Source organism: Filicampus tigris, chromosome 11 (genome assembly GCF_054856515.1).
Source record: "Filicampus tigris isolate MCC_2025a chromosome 11, RoL_Ftig_1.0, whole genome shotgun sequence".
Lineage (NCBI taxonomy): Eukaryota > Metazoa > Chordata > Actinopteri > Syngnathiformes > Syngnathidae > Filicampus > Filicampus tigris.
Window position 1 is genome coordinate 4,215,110 of NC_141227.1, and position 18,642 is coordinate 4,233,751.

Sequence of the window (18,642 nt, forward strand, 5' to 3'; positions counted from 1 at the left end):
TGTCTCCTTTTTAGAATTGTATTCCTCATTACATATTTTCTAGGTTTGGTGGCTTAAATTTGGGTCTATAATATAGATAAACTTCCAGTAGAGCTTTCAATGTTACACAAACAAGTTCTATTAGCATGCTTCCTTACATACGTATAAGCACAATTCTCACCCCATAAACATTTGCCGAACTTACATAACATTGAAATACGTTTAATTGTCTTTGTGATAAAACAAAATGTTACAAAAAATAACATACAAAGTTAAGTTGGTCCTCAAGAGGGAAGCACAAGAGAAAGAACTGCTATACTACTACTATTTTGTATTTTACATTAACAAAAACAAAACAAAACAAAACAAAAACCGAGTAGTCTGCAGTGTTTTACTTGTGATTTGGCCGGACAGAATCCTGACACTAGTCGGCGATATTCGCCCAATCCACACGTTCCTGAGCAGAAATAAATCCAGCGAAGAAGTCAATCGTTAGTCCAACTGGACCATTAGTGTGTTTGACATTTCGTGATTTTTGACCGTACGCAAGAATTATTACTATGGAGAATGATATCATCGTTTCACTTGAGGATTTAGGGTAAGTGAAGGGGGGAAATAATTTCAATAATTTTATTAAACAGTGTACAGTTGGCTAACCATGTCTGTATCTGTTTAGCAATGTGACGTGGTCTACTCGTGGTCTACTAAACCCGGTGTTTAAGATAACATTAGTCAGACAGTCATTTTAATCTAACTCTCTTGATGACCATTATAACGTTGCAACAACTGTTACAACCAAGCCGTTTGGCGGTCTTCTCAACAACACGTATCTCTTGAAACGAAACTGCTGCACTGTAATTGTTGCTGCGATCAAGTGCAGCTTCTTATTAACCCCACCCTCGCTGGAAAGTCGTCATTTGGACCCCTTCGAAAATGAGATGATTCATCTCAAGGGGACATCCTTAAAGCTTTGAAACTATCAACAAATTGTTTCAATTTCGTCGCGATATATGTCTTCATTCCTAAACGTTGGTCAAATTTGCCAACGGGTTTTGGTTTGGGCGCTGTCAATTTAACTGCAGGTTATCTATAGCCACGATAGGTTGATGAGGAATAACAGTGTGGCTTGAATAGAATTTTAATGTGTGGTATGTTTGTCATTGAAGGTATCAAGGCCCACTGTTGGAGGACGGAGCTCTGGAGTCAGCTGTGAATGGTGGGGCTGCTTCACCGGAGTTTACAAAGCTCTGTGCTTGGATTGTGTCAGAGCTCAGACTTTACAGTAAACTGGAGGAGAATGTCCATGCCACGAACTGTACGATTTCAGTTTTTTTCTTCCTGAATAGCAAAACTTCATAAATGCTGCTTTTGTTTAAATGAATCACAATTTCTGCAAGGCCCTTTGACAATGACATAAAACTTTGCACGCTCTTTAGCGCTTGCATGGGTTTTCTTTGGATACTCCAGCTTCTGCAGCTTCCTAACATACGTGTTAGGTTAATTGTATATTCAAAATTGTCCATAGATGTGTAAGTGTGATTTGTTTTCTTTTTGTGTGCCATACCATTAGCTGGCAACCAGATCAGGGTACTGTCCATAACTGTTCCCTCAAACTTAAAAGGGAAGTCAACCCGAACATATTTTTTTCAAGAATATGTTCTTTGCATTCTGATTAATATTGCGTTTGTGGAATATGAGTTAAGCAGCAAAATCCACCTGTTTTTAGCCATCTCTCGGGCGGTCATTTTGGCACTTCTGTCGGCTGAATATGACATCACAGATGCTCAGGGCTCAGATAATGACCAATCATGGCTTAGCTTCAGAAAACAGGTGAGCCGTGTTTGGTCACTACCTGAGCCCTGACCAACTTCAACGTCATTTTCAGTCGACAGAAGTGACAAAATGGCCGCCCCCATTTTGGCTAAAAACGGGTGGATTAACTCTCTTTTCTACAAACGCAAAATTTATCAGAATACCTTGTTCCAATTAGTGGGCCTGCATAGAACATGCATCCAACCATCCATTACCGATACCGCTTCTCCTCACAAGGGTCGCGGGGCGTGCTGGAGCCTATCCCAGCTGTCTCCGGGCAGTAGGCAGGGGACACCCTGAATTGGTTGCCAGCCAATCGCAGGGCACACAAAGACAAACATCCGCACTCACAATCACACCTAGGGGCAATTTAGAGAGTCCAATCAACTTACGATGCATGTTTTTGGAATGTTTGAGGAAACCGGAGAAGCCGGAGAAAACCAACGCAGGCACGGGGAGAACATGCAAACTCCACACAGGGAGGCCGGAGCCGGGGTCGAACCCACGACCTCTGAACTGTGAGGCGGACGTGCTAACCAGTCGATCACCGTGCCGCCCTGCATAGAACATATTCTTGAAAAAAATATGTTTGGATTACTTCGCCTTTAATGAGAGGGCACATGAAAAGGGGAACTTGGGGTGGGTTGTGGAAGTTGGTAGACAGAGTTGCTAAAGGAAGCCTGTTTAAAATGATAGGCGGACGGGCCTACAGGCGATTACTATTTGGTCTGGCCGGAGAAAAAGGTACATAGACGGAAGCCGGAAGGGTACCCCAGCTGCAGGCGGAAGGCGATAAAAGGACCGGGAAATTTTTGGAAAATGCCCAGCTCTGGTTATAGCCATAAAATCAGTAATTTTGGGGCGATCATTTTATTATATTCAGAGGTTGATGTGCGCACAAATAGAGATGTCAACATAAATTTGGGTGCTGATTGATCACAATTTTTGTACATTAGGCGAAGTTCACTTACTGTACGTTGCGCATTTAGACAATCCCTGGCACAATCACAGTACAGCAAGTGAGGAGGGACATATTCCATTGGAGTCGAAAACTAATGAGCAATTTGAATCCGTTCCCTTAAAGAAATCACATTTATTTCCGCTGCAGACACCCACTGCACTGGTGGCCTGTTCCACGCAATATGTTTGCGCCCCCCTCGCCCCCATACACTATGTTTTAAATTTCACAAGGACAAGAATACAAGGTAGTTGCTCTTTTACCTATTGCAGGTCCAAGTGAGGCAGAGGGCTTCCAGCTGGAGATGAGCGGTTTGTTGGCAGAAGTTGCTTGTCCTTACTCCGTCCTCACAAGTGGAGCTGTCACCCAAAGGCTTCTCAACAAGAATGACTGTCTGCTGCTACTCTGTATGGTTCAGTATTGTCAACTTTATTTTTTTTATCATACAGCATTTTTAAGTCTCTGCAGCTGGATTTAACCCATTTAAGCCTAAAGCGCCTGGCTCAACAGCTCCCCAAAACCTAAGGTCGTCTTTGGAATTACCCTTGAAAACCTGAAGTTTTCCCAGAAATTCAACACAAAGCTCAAAGGTCCCTCGATCGATAGCGTCTGCTAGGGCTGTTCGATTAAGCGATTTTAAACCGAAACCGAATTTTCTGGATCAAACAATGTTAAAAATGTTCAGTCGGCACGTTCGATGTTGTTATTTTTGGTGTATCTAAGCCACCGTAGTTTCCTCTGCATTTCCGCTTCCTCCCACGAGCGCGCATACCGGAAAAACTACAACATCATCCATGGCTACCGGCGATTCTGCTATTTGCTCAGGCAAGTTAGCGTTTAGTTAATAAATCGGGCAAATATAGATCTGAAGTGTAGTGTGTGCCCCGCGTGTACAATACAACCCGCGAGCAAGTAACTCAATGTCTGAAAGGCGTCCCTTTTTTTTCTCCTCTACAACAGACCTCTGGTCCAGCTGGACTATGCATCCTTACTTAAAATTGACAGTGCATTGTATTATAGAGTGACAGTTTTGCACTAATCATTGATTTATGTTTAAGTAAGACCAGGGAGAAATGTGAAAGGCTACTCACTGGCTGGTTGGCAAAATGACTTGCTGACAGACTGTTTGGTTTACAGACTTGACTGTCTACCGTCCCTCATGTTGATGATTTCGTTTCAGATGGCATATGCACTTTCTTCTTTCATTATTGGTTTAATTAAGAACAGATCTGAAATCTATTGTGTTAGTAAAATGCTGTTAACCCCAATGGATTGTTCTGTGTGTATTAAGTTAAATTAACTGGCATTTTGAGTTCAAAGAAAGACAAATTAAGTTTAAATAAAAGACATTCAAAATACTTCATTTTTCATCATTTTTTTATTTTACAAAGTAATCGTAATCGTAAAATCGTGTTTAAGAGACAATAATCCGGATTTTCTTGTTAGGCAAAATTGAACAGCCCTAGCGTCCGCCATTATGACTCCAAAGAATTCCAGAACATCCTCTGCGGGCTCACGACACCGTCACGTGTATATTCTGATGCATTTCATTGGTTAAGAGAACAAAAATTGGATTGAAAAAATAAAATGACATATATGCTTTACAGGCTTTAAGGGTGGAAAGATGCAACAGCGCTCCAGGCTTTAAGGGTAGAAAGACAGTTATGCACTCCCATCCTTAATGGGTTAAACTGTATGGTTCAATTGACACAGTTTTTATTGATTTATTACTGCCAAATGGCACAATTCTGATGCACATCATGGCAGTGTGACGAGACATAAAAAAACCTTATGGAATAGAGTATCCTAGATAAGAATCAGTCAACTGCAGCCTAAACAGACTGATCGGTTATTCCTGTCAATGCAGTTTTTGAGAGCGAAAATACTTGATATGTATCACTTGAAATATACATGTAAATGTGAGAGGTGACAGAAGAGGTCCAAGAATGGTGCCAATGTCAGTATAGAAACATTTCAAATGCCAAACTACAAGTTTTCCCCTTCAAAGTACAGTGCCTTGCAAAAGTATCAGGACAACTTTGAATTTGTTGATTTTTTTTTTTTTTTTTTTTTTTTTTTTTTTCCCCACACATTTTAGGTATCAAACATTAAGATATTAAATTCATTTAGTTAAGAATCAACACCAAGTGGGATACGATTAAGTGGAACGAAATGTATGATGCTTTAAACGTTTTTGTTTTTTTACAAATAAAAACCTGAAAAGTAGGACATGCAAAATTATTCATCCCCACACCCAATTTAATACTTTGCAGAGCTAAGTCTTTTGGGGTATGTCTTTATCAATTTTGCACATCCAGAGACTGAGATTTTTGCCCATTCTTCCTTGCAAAACAGCTCCAGCTCAGGTATCTTAGATGGAGTGTTTCTGAAAAGCAGTTTTCAAATCTTTCTACAGATTGTCATTTGTTCCAATCGAAAGTGTGATGCATGAACATGCAAGTCCTATTCGGATCAATATTTTTAGTGTCCATGAACACAGTGCATCCAATCATAATTTTAATCCGAAATCTGATCGGATTAAAGAAATTTTGTCCATGTAAATGTAGCAATTGTCTTGTTGGAAGGTAAACCCTGTCCCTGTCTCAGTTCTTTTGCACACTCCAACGGGTTTTCTTCCAAACTGGCCCTGTATTTGTCCCCATCCATTTTCCCATCAACTCTATCTTCCCAAACCTTCCAAAATACGTCTGTTTATTTTATTCATTTACTAGCCCACGCATTTAATATTAGTGTTACGTGACAGAGCCAACTTGACATGCGTTAAGAGTCAGTCATAGATGGATGTAACGGAGAGAATCCGGTCACTTTTCAAAATAAAATACTTTTTAGCCACGGATGCTAAATAAACCGGGGGAGTACTGTACTTTATTATCATTTTTCTTTCATCTGTGCAGCCCGCCGCGGCCCATTCCCAAGTGGCCCACTTTGAAGGGAACAACTCTAATGTAGTTTGAATTTGAAATGTATGTTTTCGACACCATTCCTGGAACTCCTCAACACACCTCGAAGACTTCAGACCCAAGCATTAAATAGGAATTGGTCACTTGGACTTTCAGTAAAAATCCAGCTGACTATAACTAAACTCACACGCAGCTCTCACATCCACATAAGGGTAGAAGGGAGGTCGTCTTTTTTTTTTTTTTTTGAAGATTATTTTACTGTACATTGCTTGTTAGTGTTTGTCACACATGCAATATGGCCATTCAAGTGTTTTCTACTACTACTCTGAGTGGATATGTCTATTGAAGGTCCAGCATTTATTCTACACGTGACAATTGAATTCTATAGAGCTGAGGTTACAATTTCAGCAAGCAAGGTAAACAAATTTAAATATGACTGAAATAATGACAAAGTGTCATTTTTATCTCAGCCTTTCTGGTATCTGAGCTGGAGGCCTCAAGAATGATCCTGGTGAACACACCCCAGAAGAAGGCCCAGGAATCTGGTAGCCCTGCCTTCCAGGAACTAAAGGGCATCTGCATGGCACTGGGCATGTCCAAGCCTCCAGCCAACATTGCCATGTTCCAGTTCTTCAGTGGCATTGAGAAGAAGGTCAGTTTGGTAGAGCAGAATATGCACCCAATTGCACTGGTACAGTAACACTAAGGGTTCAACCAAACATGCACTGTTGACCAGCTGACCAAAGCAAAGTAAGATAAAACCATTCATACACGCATTCATATTCATGGGCAGTGTTAGTCTGATAGTAACTCAACATGCTGAGAAAATCGATTCAAGCACAAGGAAGAACATGACCTGATTGGAACACAGAACCCATTCGTTGTGAGAGCAGTGCTAATACTACTCTCACTCCTCCAAACGTATTTGAAGTGTGAGACCAAAACTGTTTTCTGACTTTTGAGTTTGAGTATGGTTGGTAAATTCTGAACACGGCCACATCCCCAGCTGTCAGATGGTCTGCAAACCTTTGCATCCATATTATCTCAGTTGTTTATTTCTACTTTCCCTCTCTAAATGATTTGTTATTCTATAGAGTTGTACAGGTTGTAGGTCATGTTAATGGTGGAAAAAGTTTAGATTTTTCTTGGTCTGATTTTTTTCACGTCACAAAAACCTGCCATTTGAGCAAGGGGTGTGTAAATATTGTCCACTGCGATGCATACCCCAACATGGGCAAATGGGTCACATGAACCATAATGTTGCTGCAGTTATCATATACGGTTGATTAGTTGGATAGGCAGTGTGCTCCCGCTGTTCGCTCGGGATGTTCGCAGGGTGTATGTGGAAACTTTTAATCAGTTTTCTCAGACCTGTGGCACAGCCATGTCAAAATCACAACAGCTGTGTGTCAACCCAAGTGTCTCATTAAAACTCAGATGACTGATGAAAAGAAAGTAAAACTGCTATAGTGGGTTTGAACATTATTCATTTTCATGGTTTTGTTCCTGATATTTAAAGATTAAAATGTCTGTGTACTGTCCTCGCTAAGACGTATGGGCTTAGTCTGAACTATACAGCAAGCTAAACTCTGGCGACATGATGCAAGACGTCCTGGTAAGTTGTTTGTAGCTTTTAATATAAAGTCTTGACATCAATGTTTGGCAGAATGGAAACTGTGCGCATTGATTTAAAGCATCTCTTTGTATGGTTTTTAAAATAAGACTTGCCTGAAAGGCAGAACAGCTTGTTTAACTCATTCACTGCCAGACATTTTCAGACCCTCTTTTACCCTAAAGAAACAATTTTGGAAAAAAATATGAATAGGTTCCTGGTATTGAATGGCTGGACTGTAAAAGACAAATTTGTCAGTGCCAGTGAATGAGTTAAAGGGATTCATATATTCGTTCAAGATTTTCCTGATAAATGCTAAGGCAGGTTTTCCTTTTTTAAAAATAATTATTTTTTAAATTATATTATTTACTTTCAAGACAAATGCATTTGTATGTTTAATTTGAGTTCAAAAGAAGACAATGTATAAGAATTAAATGTTCAAATTAAGTTTACGAAGTAAAATGATTTTCATTTAATGAGTTGTGTTGTGCGCTATTTTTGGAGAATCATTAAAGCATATGAGTGAAGGGGTACTCATGACAGAAAGGTTTGGGGGTGCATGACCCTAAAAAGGTTAGGAATCACTGCTGTGAGCAATTGTGTTTTCAAAGGGTTAGCCATTGAACTATTATAAGCACACAAGTTTTGCGGCCCTTGAATATTAATAGCCCACTTTAAAATTAATTTGTTTTACTTTCAAATACCAACATTGTATCTTATCTCTCATTTGATCATCAATGATCCCACAAATCCCTGTTTCTTGCATTATGGTGTCATATTTTAAAATGTCTGTTTGCTGTATTTTCTCACACTGCTTGTTGTTCTGTCATTGTGTATGGTAGCTGAAAGAAGCCACAAGTAGAGTACCACCAAATCATATAGGAGAGCCTTTGTTGAAGAAAGCCTTTGGACCTGTGCACATGGTAAACTAGGAAGTATTACTGTACTACTAAAGGAAAATGGAGTATACTGCAGTTAAGATGTTGCCTTTTTTTCTTCCTTTGACAGGAAAAAATTGAAGCCATCAATCAAGCACTTGTAAATGAATATGAAGTGAGAAGGAAGATGTTGTTAAAACGTCTGGATGTGACAGTGCAGTCTTTTGGTTGGTCAGAAAGAGCAAAGGTATGCAGCACCTTGTGTCAGAAGAAAAACGTGTTGTGTTTTGGTCTAATTTTCCTCTTGTGAATGACAGTATTGTTTTTGTTTTTCACTTACAGACGCATGCTGGGAATTTGGCTCAAGTTTATCAACCGCTACGTTCTGCCCTTGGTACAAAAAGCAAAATCTCTGTAGCGCACCTTCTTGCCGCCCGACAAGATTTTTCAAAAATCCTTCGCACAAGCAGTGGAAGGTCGAGAGAAAAGACTGCTTGTGCCATTAATAAGGTGAGTCGATCAGTTTAACCCATTAAGGCCTAAAGGGCCTGGCTAAACAGCTCCCCAAAACCTAAGGTCACCATTGGAATTACCCTTGAAAACCTGAAGTTCTCCCCGAAATTCAACACTTACAAAATGATTAATATCTCAGCCCCTGTAGCAGACCAAAACATAATTCCAAAAGAATTAAAGAGCTTAGACATGTGGCTTTCACACAGGCAGAATTTATTATTATTTACTGTTTCAATCGAAGATGTAAAAATAACGTGTCAGTACAAGAGAAGCACTATTTTAATTAAAAAAGACAAATCAAGTGGTAATTACCATCCTCTATTCTGTTACAAAGGCGTCAATATCGTAATTATCTACAAACCATATCATATCACGTTCGACTGGTTCCACTGGTCTAGATATCTATCGTCTATATATCACTGCCGTTACTGGCTTTAAAGGGACGGTGGGGGATGGCCACGTTTTCACTAACAAGTTCATTTTATATATTGAATATATATATTAATATATATTTATATATTTTTTATCAGGAAAATGAAAAAAGTTGTCATTTTCCATTTTATCAATAAATTTGGGAGAAATTAGCCGTCTACCGTTCTATCCTTGTTCTGCTGGAGTCACGCGATGGACCGATTCCAAACTCTCCATTGGAAATCATTGTACTTTCATTGCTTATAACGTCCAAAAACGGCAATCAATTGGCACCAAAATGTGGACATCTCTACTAATGCCCACTTCAACATATCAAAAGGATTAACCTCTCCGTGGCTGATTTATATGAGAATGAGGAAATGTGGAAGTCAGCAGAGCTACATAGGCTGGAACCAGCGCACACTACTTATTTGCTTAAAAAAAACAACAAAAAAACACTGCTTCTTTGCTGATCACAGTTAGGTCGGGCGAGGCATTAAACACCAGTCAGGATATTTACAGAGACTGAAGTGGAAATGAGACGTGCACATTTATTTGGATGAGGAGTGCCCCAGGTTTTCGGCTTACAACGCGCCGTCGAATTTGGAAGGTAACAGCCGAAATGGCACGTTCCAATGCGGCCACACTCTCGGCTGTGCAGTCAGACTTGCTGGAACTTTTCGTTCGCTGTTCGATGAGGGCTTTTGTCACTCTCGAGCCGCTTCACTCGGGCAGAAGGGGCTGCAAGTAAAAAGCAGTGACACCACGCGCGACTGCTTGAGAGTCGACACGAAGACACAGGCTCATCTTCGCCTCCACATGCTGGGCGGACAGTAAGGAGCTAATGTTGTTGTGCTAACGCCTTTTTTATTAACTGCCTGAAGCTAGTTGTTGCTAAACTTCTGCTGTCCCAATCCAAACTTTAACCGGGGAGGGAAGCGGGGGGCTCCAATCTGCCTGCTGCTGCAAGCCGCCGTCTCTCTCCCTCCTGAGACACGAGTTTAGCGTCACTAAATGTCCGAAATATAACCAGTCGCGGTTTGTGTGCGCATTCATGCTCTTGTCCGATTCAGCTTGTGAAAGTGTAGTAGCAATCGTCACGGTATTTTTTATTTTGTGCAGGGGTTCATGATGAGATCTCGTATTGTCAATAAATCCAAACCATTGCGCAGAACACTTTTGTATTTTCACAGTTTGAAGTGGACAAGAGTAGTAATGTGCATTTGCATTTTGGTGGCGATCGGTCACCGTTTTAGACAACATAACTGACAAAGCGAGCAATATTACCACGCATGCCTTCCTCGCGTGACGTAGACCACTGAGACCGAAAAAGGGACATGGAAATTTGTCGTAAATCTAATCAGAAAAAAAGACCTTAAATCACTACAGAGTCTTTTGAGGTGGGCATTTTAGTACTAATGTCGTTTTTACATGCAAACCTATTATATAAGTGCTAATGTTAAGCTCACCCAGGTGTCCTTTTTAATGAGAGCTCCTGGCGATCGACGGCGTCCGCCATTAGCCTACCTACGGCTCGAAAAAATTCCATGACATCCTCCGCGCTCTTGCGACACCGTCACGTGTATATTCTGATGCATTAAGTTGGCTAAGAGATGGAGAATTGGATTAAAAAAGGACAGTGATGTATCCGCTCTCCCAGTTTGAAAGGTAGAAAGACGCAACAGCGCTCCCGGCTTTAGTGGTGGAAACGCGGTTATGCGCTCCCGGGCAAAAAAAAAGAAAAGAAACACAAGTCTGATGTCCCTTGGAAGTGAATTGCCATTTTCTCAATAAAAATGTCACCACATCTGGTCAAGACTTTGCCCTCCAAATAAAAGCAGTAACAAAAATGTTTACAAATAAAGCTGATATTGTGTAAGTAAATACAGATTTCTTGCTAATAATTTCTTATAATAATTTTAATAATTATTTTTTTTAAAAGCACATACATGGATGACCTTGTAAAAATAATCACAAATGACATCATAATATTGAGGGGGGGAAAGTAGCAATTAGACTATTTTTCAGACTTGTTCAGCCTTATGTGGGCATTCCCTAAACATTTCCTCTTGCTGGACGGTGGAGAAATCTGATCAAGCTTGGAGCAAAGAAATGTCTACGTTTTGTGTGTGTGTTGTGCTTGTGTGAGTGCGTTCTGTCATGGAAGAAAAACTTTGGGGCCAGTGTTGAATGCGCCATTTCATGTATTTCTTTTCTCCCCGCCAGGTTTTAATGGGTCGAGTGCCAGACAGAGGAGGCCGTCCCTGTGAGATTGAGCCTCCCCCTCCAGAAATGCCTTCATGGCAAAAGCGGCAGGATGCCCCCCAAGGTAGTGGACACTACGGCGGAGGTGGGCATGGTGGTAGCAGGGGAGGTTACGATCATTATTCTCAAGGCAGCCGGGGGGGCTATGAGAGAGGCGGAGGAGAAAGAGGAGGTAGAGGAGGAGGAGGAGGAGGCGGCGGCAGAGGTGGAAGGGTGCAAGGAGGCTGGGGGGAGGGGGGTGGAGGAGGAAGAGGCGGTTACAGCAAGGGCCAGTATCAAGATTTCGGTGGTCATCAGTGGGGAGGTGGAATGAGAGGTGCTTATAGAGGAGGCGGGAACAACCAAGGCGGCCCCCAAGAGTCCAGCCACCATTCAGGCTATCATGACAATTACCACCAGAATGGAAACTGGCATCAAGAGAGAGGCGGCGGTCGAGGAGGCAGGGGACGAGGAGGCCGAGGAGGACAAGGAGGAGGAGGAGGCTGGGGAGGGAGAGGAGGCCAGAATTTTAGTCAAGGAGGACAGTTTGAACAGTTTTTTCAACATGGTGGCCAGAACTACAACCAAGCTGGCTTTAATCAAAGTCGCCACTACGCTAGTTGAAGATAGTAGTGTGGGACATTACAGCACAGTCGGCAATTGCTTAATCAGGTTGAGAAGGCCTTACCAATCGCACATTTTCAGCAATGAGTAAATGGTATGTGTATACTGAAGTACATAAATGTACACTTGAATGTTTACCTATGAAGTGTACATTTTTTTGTCTCCCTACACAATGACAATAAAAAAAGTCAGTTAAACTTGCTTGCTTAATTTGAAATTGACTTTTTTTCCCAACTATAACACCTCACTGCTGTCCAACAGGAACAACAAAAGAACATCTGCAAGTGTGTGGTATTGCACAAAGTGTTCTAAAAATTGTTTTGGTTTCACGTGCTTACCTGAAATGTTCTTTTTATGGCCAGAGTTCATTTTGTTAATTAATAACAGCAATTATAATTTATTGAAAATACGTAGGTCACATTGTGTTGCCCTTAGATTGTGAGCCTACAAGTGTGGGTACTGGACTGCATGAATGTGTGAGCAATAAAATTTTCAAAACAAAAATGTTCTTTTTCCCTGTTTGTTTGAATGCCTGATAAACAAGTTATACTCCAGTGTATTAAAATGAGTAGCTCAGTTTGCTAGTGGTTAGCTTGTCTGCCTCACAGTTGAGAGTGTTTGGGTTTGATTCTGTGCACTTGCCATTCAGTGTGGAGTGTTTTCTTCGGTTACATCTAATTCCTCCTACATTCCCAAGTCAATTAGGGACTTTAAATTGTCCGTAGGTGGGAGTTTGAGCTAATACTTATGTGGCCTGCATTTGACGGGCAGCCAGTCCGGGGTGTACACAACCTCTCGCTGAAAGTCAGCTAGGTACAACACCCAACGTCACAGAAATGGAAGCAATTAAAATAGGTTAGCTGTGGCATGAATTGCAATCAGGAGGTTGACACAAACCCACTTTTCCCAAGGATTTTGGAGTGTTTTCATTTAATTTCACAGGCTCATTGTCAGAGGCGGGTAGTAACGATTTACATTTACTCCATTACATTTGCTTGAGTAAGTTTTGGGAAATTTTGTACTTGTTTGAGTAGTTTTAAATGACCACCTCTGCTCATTGTATGTATGCTGGTGCCGGGCGGAATCCTCTTTCCTCCAAAATCATAATTTTTCCGGAGACTCTAAAAACAATGTTTATTCAACTATAAATATTGTATCAATAAAGTGAGCAAACAATTTTCCACGGTCCGTGTCTCTTTTGGTCATTGGATATTATGTTTGAAAGCAGTTATGAAAGATGGAAAAACGACTCGTTATTTGAGTTTCATTTTAAAATACAAAAAATGAGATTGAAATACAGCTTAATTTTCTATTTTGTTGTCTGGAACGAGTAAGGAAAAGTAAAAAAAAAAACTCTTATTTTCCAATTTTAATTCTAAAACGAAAATAGAATATGCACGCGACACAAATCGACATACGACTCGTATATCTGTTTTAGATTCCCGGAAGTTGTCATTGACAGCATTTCTCATACTGACAAGACGATGGCGATATTTACTGTAATGCTCCATCTCCAGCCTCATTCCACAAACGCTACACTTGGAGAAAGTTGTTGGTTCCCCTCTGTTAAAATAATAATAATAATAATAATAATAATAATAGATAAGTTAATTCAAATTAACCATTGAAAACTACACATTGCTTTTGGATTGTGGTTCAGCAGGTTTATCTTTAAAAATCTTTAAAAAATGAACTCATGAAACAAGCTGGGAATGGTGACACACAAATAAGATTGCATTTTCTTTTAGGCTGGTAATAAGGTACAAAAACATTATGGAAACGCTGCCATTGCAGGCTTAAGATGAGAACAGACTATTCAAAGACACTTGTGCGGCATTTGCTAACCCAGATGTCAAAGTTGGTCATGTGAATCTAATTCACAAATTAGTATTTTGTTCACCCATTATATGTGACTATTTTATGGTCACACATTAGCATTTTGTGTCCATGGTGTATTAATAATGTGTCCACAAATTAAAAGAAAAATCTCATGTAATGTTTGGCTCTCCATTGATGTAAGTGGATCTTTTGCTGGGAGCTGTTCTTGTTTTAAGTGAAACAAACAATTGAGGAAATCTTGATGTGAGAATGTGGTCCATTTCACATTCTCCATCCACAGCATAGCATTGCTTCTTAGAGCAAAGTGAGACACCTAAGATTTAAGCTTATTCATATATATGAACATTCAAATAAAAAAAATCTCAATGTATTCAGAACTCATCTGATCTCGACTGATCTTACTTAACCATTCCCTTAAAGGGGGGCATGCATTTAAAGTGCACTACGGCCATGACGTTTAACACAAAGAAGCACAAGTCTCAAGATAATGTATTGCAGAATGGGTAACAACAATAAAACATCATTGTTGCCACCAAGCTATTTGCACACAAAACAGAAATGGTGGGGTTGGAGTGGTAGGCATTACAGTATTTTAATTTTTTTTAATTATGAGTCAAAATCCTCTGATTTACAGTCAAATGTGAATGAATACATTATGATTTCCTTAGTCCTCCATGAAAGCATACATAAAGTACATGCATACTTATTTATAAAAATGTGTTTATTTATTTGTGTAGTGAAGCATACGTGTGCATTAACTTATCACTTTTGGATCCTTCATTATCCAGGCGAGAATGTTGGGCTTTCCCCATGGTCGTCGTGGAGTATGTATGCCCGAAAATATTGGCCAACTGACTTCTTACAAGTTGGAAGACATTTGTGTTAATTTGATGACACATTGGTTGAACATGTCCATATGGTCAAATTATTTTCAATCTTTTGTCAGAGTACCACCATTTTTTGTCCAGGCCTGTTTCATGAGTTTATATTCTTTTTTTTTCCAACTTTATTTATTGAACTTTTTTTTTCATACAAAACCCTACATACTGTGAATTTAGAACACCCAAAGTCATATTTTAAAGGATATATCGTATGTCCGCTAACCCACCCTCCTCCCACCCCAAACGCACACACATACATGGTTGTCAACAAATTAGGTTGAAAAAAAAAAAAAAAAAAAAAAAAAATATATATATATATATATATATATATATATATATATATATATATAAATATATATATATATATATACATACATACATACATACATACAGATAACTAATTGTAATAACAAGATGACATAACAGATGGGCCTGGGTGTGCACAGGCCCACCCATGGCTCCGCCCCTGTAACAAAGACGTACTTCTGGAGTCTGTCACTTTTGTTTTCTGTTGTTCCAACCTCACCTTCAAGTGGGTCTTACATTCTCACACATATGTATATAGTCAAATCATTATCTTACACCTACAATACACATACCATCCATCCATTATCTATACCGTAAAGCCTATCCCAGCTGTCTTTGGGCAGTAAGCGGGGGACACCCTGAATTGGTTGCCAGCCAATCGCAGGGAAAAACAAACATCCGCACTCACAATCACACCTTGGGGCAATCTAGAGTGTTCAATCATTTACCATGCATGTTTTTGGAATGTGGGAGGAAGCCGGAGTTCCCGGAGAAACCCCACGCAGGGACAGGGAGAACATGCAACCTCCACACAGGGAGACTGGGGCCGGGATCGAACTCACGACCTCTGAACTGTGAGGCGGACGTACTAACCAGTCGAGCACCGTGTCAACCCGGATTCTGTATTGTTTTTGTTAACAACCGTGTGCTCCGACTATGGTGCCAAAAATAGTAGTATAACCCACAATCCCATGCGGCGGGGCATGCTTCGCCTTTGGGAATGCAGCGAGTGAGTGTAAATATTTTGATAGTTTACGCGTCTACAATTTTTAGGTGGATTTTAACAATTTGTAGCGATGGAGAAGTGAACTTAGACTTTAGACAGGCAGGTGAGTGTGCGGGAATGTGATTGGAGATTTGGATCCTTAGAAACGTCAACAGGATGGATTACTGACCAGAGGTATGATATCGATTAGGGCTGCTTGATTAAACGATTTTGAACCGAAACCGAATTTTCTGGATAAAACGATTGTTAAAAACGTTCAAATTGGCACGTTTGATTTTGTTATTTTTGGTGTATCTAAGCCACCATAGTTTCCTCTGCATTTCCTCTTTCTCCTACGAGCGCGCAGTCCGAAAACAACAACAACAAGAGCATCCATGGCTACCTACCGGCGATTCTGCTACCTTTGCTCAGGCAAGTGAGCGTTTGGTTAATAAATCGGGCAAAAATAGATCTGTAGTGTAGTGTGTGCCCCGCATGTACAATACAACTCGTGAGCAATTAACTCAACGTCTGGAAGGCGTCCCTCTGGTGCAGCCGGACTATGCATCCATATTTTATTGGGGGGCCGTTTTGCACTAATCATTGATTTATGTTTAAGTAAGACCAGGGAGAAAGGTGAAAGGCTAGTCACTAGCTGGTTGCCAAAATGACTTGCTGACAGACTGTTTGGCAGAGCTGGGCAGTCCGTCACTGGGCCAGTCCGGTCGGCCAGTCCTGTCGTACCCTCCAGCCCGGCTGGATACCCATTTTTGGGGCGGAGGGGTGGGGGGTGACACATTTTTAAAAATGGCTGGACTAAGCATGGCCGGAAGTTGATTTTAGTCTGGCCCACTAATCGGCCCTCATGCGTGTCAGGGTGCTCGCGAGGCGGCCAAATATCATCTCAGCCTACTCTGTGAAAGGCTTCTTTTTAGGCTTCTTTCTACTCCCGCGTCTGCGCGAGCGACAACTGCTGTTATAGGGATTGTGGTATTGACCGCCAACCCCTCCCCCGGCCCCTCTTGTAATGGTCGGCCCCAGTTGCAGGTGGGAGGCGCGGGTTACGTGATGTGACGTTAAGGAAATACAAACAGCTTGAGCGCACGTTGCTGTCTCACATGTTGCGATGACATACAGTCTCCCACACGGAGACGGATGCACCACGCAGCTCGTTGCTGCTGCTGCAAAGTAAACATTACTAAACAAGCTACTCACCCACGTTCCCCCTTAGCCGCCACCTTCAAGATCGTTTTCGCAATAAAATTAAATGCATCGTCTAGTCATCTCGGTCCCTTTATGGTTGTAGCAGGCACGGTATCCAGTGTTGTCGCTGTCTTTTTGAAGGGACGCCCCCCGACTGGTTTCAAAATAATTTTTGTCCACGAGTATATTCAGATGCTAGCACATCAAGGTGGCTTACATGCACTTTTTCTGGCATTCCCTACTTCCGGAAATACGCAATAGCAAACCTGCATTATATAATGGATTGCCTGTATGCTTTTATTTTGAAGGCCGGGAAGGAGGGGAAGTGTGCAAAATAAATAAGTAACTTGACTGCGACTTCTGGCCATCAAAGGGCCGCCCAAATAATTATACAATACGACAAATCCAACCCGGGGCTCGCAATGCAAGTAAGCACGCAGTTGGGTAAGTACTACTGCCGCATTTAAAGCGTGTCCACAGCGGGTTCGAATAGTAAATTAGCCAGCTAATGATCCTTAAAAAGCCACTGCCGTTAGCGTCCCTCCCGCAGCGACGTCAATCACAGACACTTTTTTTTTCTGGATCGGGGGCCGACAATGTTTATTAATATGGCCGGAGGGTCGCGGCCGGAAAGGTACCCAGGTCAAAGGTGGAGGGTTGCGGCCGGACCGGCAAAAAATGGTCAAGTGCCCAGCTCTGATGTTTGGTTTACTGACTCATGTTGATGATTTCGTTTCAGATGGTATATGCACGTTCTTTTTTCATTATTGGTTTGATTAAGAACAGATCTGAAATCTATTGTGTAAGTAAAATGCTGTTAATCCCAATGGATTGTTCTGTGTGTATTAAGTTAAATTGACTGGCATTTTGAGGTCAAAGAAAGAAAAATTAAGTTTAAATAAAAGACATTCAAAATGCTTCATTTTTCATTCATTCATTCATTCATTATCCATACCGCTTGTCCTCACAAGGGTCGCGGGCGTGCTGGAGCCTATCCCAGCTGTCTTTGGGCAGTAGGCGGGGGACACCCTGAATTGGTTGCCGGCCAATCGCAGGGCACACAGAGACAAACATCCGCACTCACAATCACACCTAGGGGCAATTTAGACAGTCCAATCAACTTACCATGCATGTTTTTGGAATGTGGGAGGAAACCGGAGTACCCGGAGGAAACCCACGCAGGCACGGGGAGAACATGCAAACTCCACACAGGGAGGCCGGAGCCGGGATCGAACCCACGACCTCTGAACTGTGAGGCGGACGTGTTAACCAGTCGACCACCGTGCCGCCTCATTTTTCATTATTTTTTTTATTTTACAAAGAAATCGTAATCGTAAAATCGGGTTTGAGAGAAAATAATTGGAATTTTCTTATTAGGCAAAATCGAACAGCCCTAATATCGATCTTGTCAAATATGTATGTACAATACACAAGTCTGTGTACAATAGTCAAACGGTAGTAGCCATCTGAATTCAGGGAAATTAACTTAACGTATTCTCGTCGATCTACTACATTCCGGGCACTTTTTAACCACATCTACAAGTAAAAGGCAAAAGTTCTTACTTCAAGTTGTTTAATTGTCACTCCAAGCTATTGTTCCATGCAACACTGGCGTGTAAAACACTTGATTAAACAACGATCGTCTGCTAGCTAAAAGCTATCATACGGTAAAAGGCAGACATGCTAATTACGCAAAATTAGCACCGATTTTACCGTAAACAACACGCAGGGAGCAGTCCAGGGTGTTGTATAATT

At 41.1% G+C, this 18,642-nt stretch overlaps 1 protein-coding gene across 1 annotated transcript; it reads left to right on the plus strand.

Annotated features, from left to right (window-relative positions):
• Positions 1–413: 413 nt before the first annotated feature.
• Positions 414–12,468, plus strand: tslig3a (tRNA splicing ligase complex subunit 3A). The gene is made up of 8 exons (XM_086045852.1): positions 414–577; positions 1,146–1,294; positions 3,022–3,156; positions 6,141–6,322; positions 8,125–8,205; positions 8,291–8,407; positions 8,503–8,670; positions 11,311–12,468. Exons 1-8 carry the CDS (start codon positions 540–542, stop codon positions 11,950–11,952), a joined length of 1,512 nt encoding a protein of 503 aa, XP_085901978.1. The 5' UTR covers positions 414–539; the 3' UTR covers positions 11,953–12,468.
• The last annotated feature ends 6,174 nt before the right edge of the window (positions 12,469–18,642 follow it).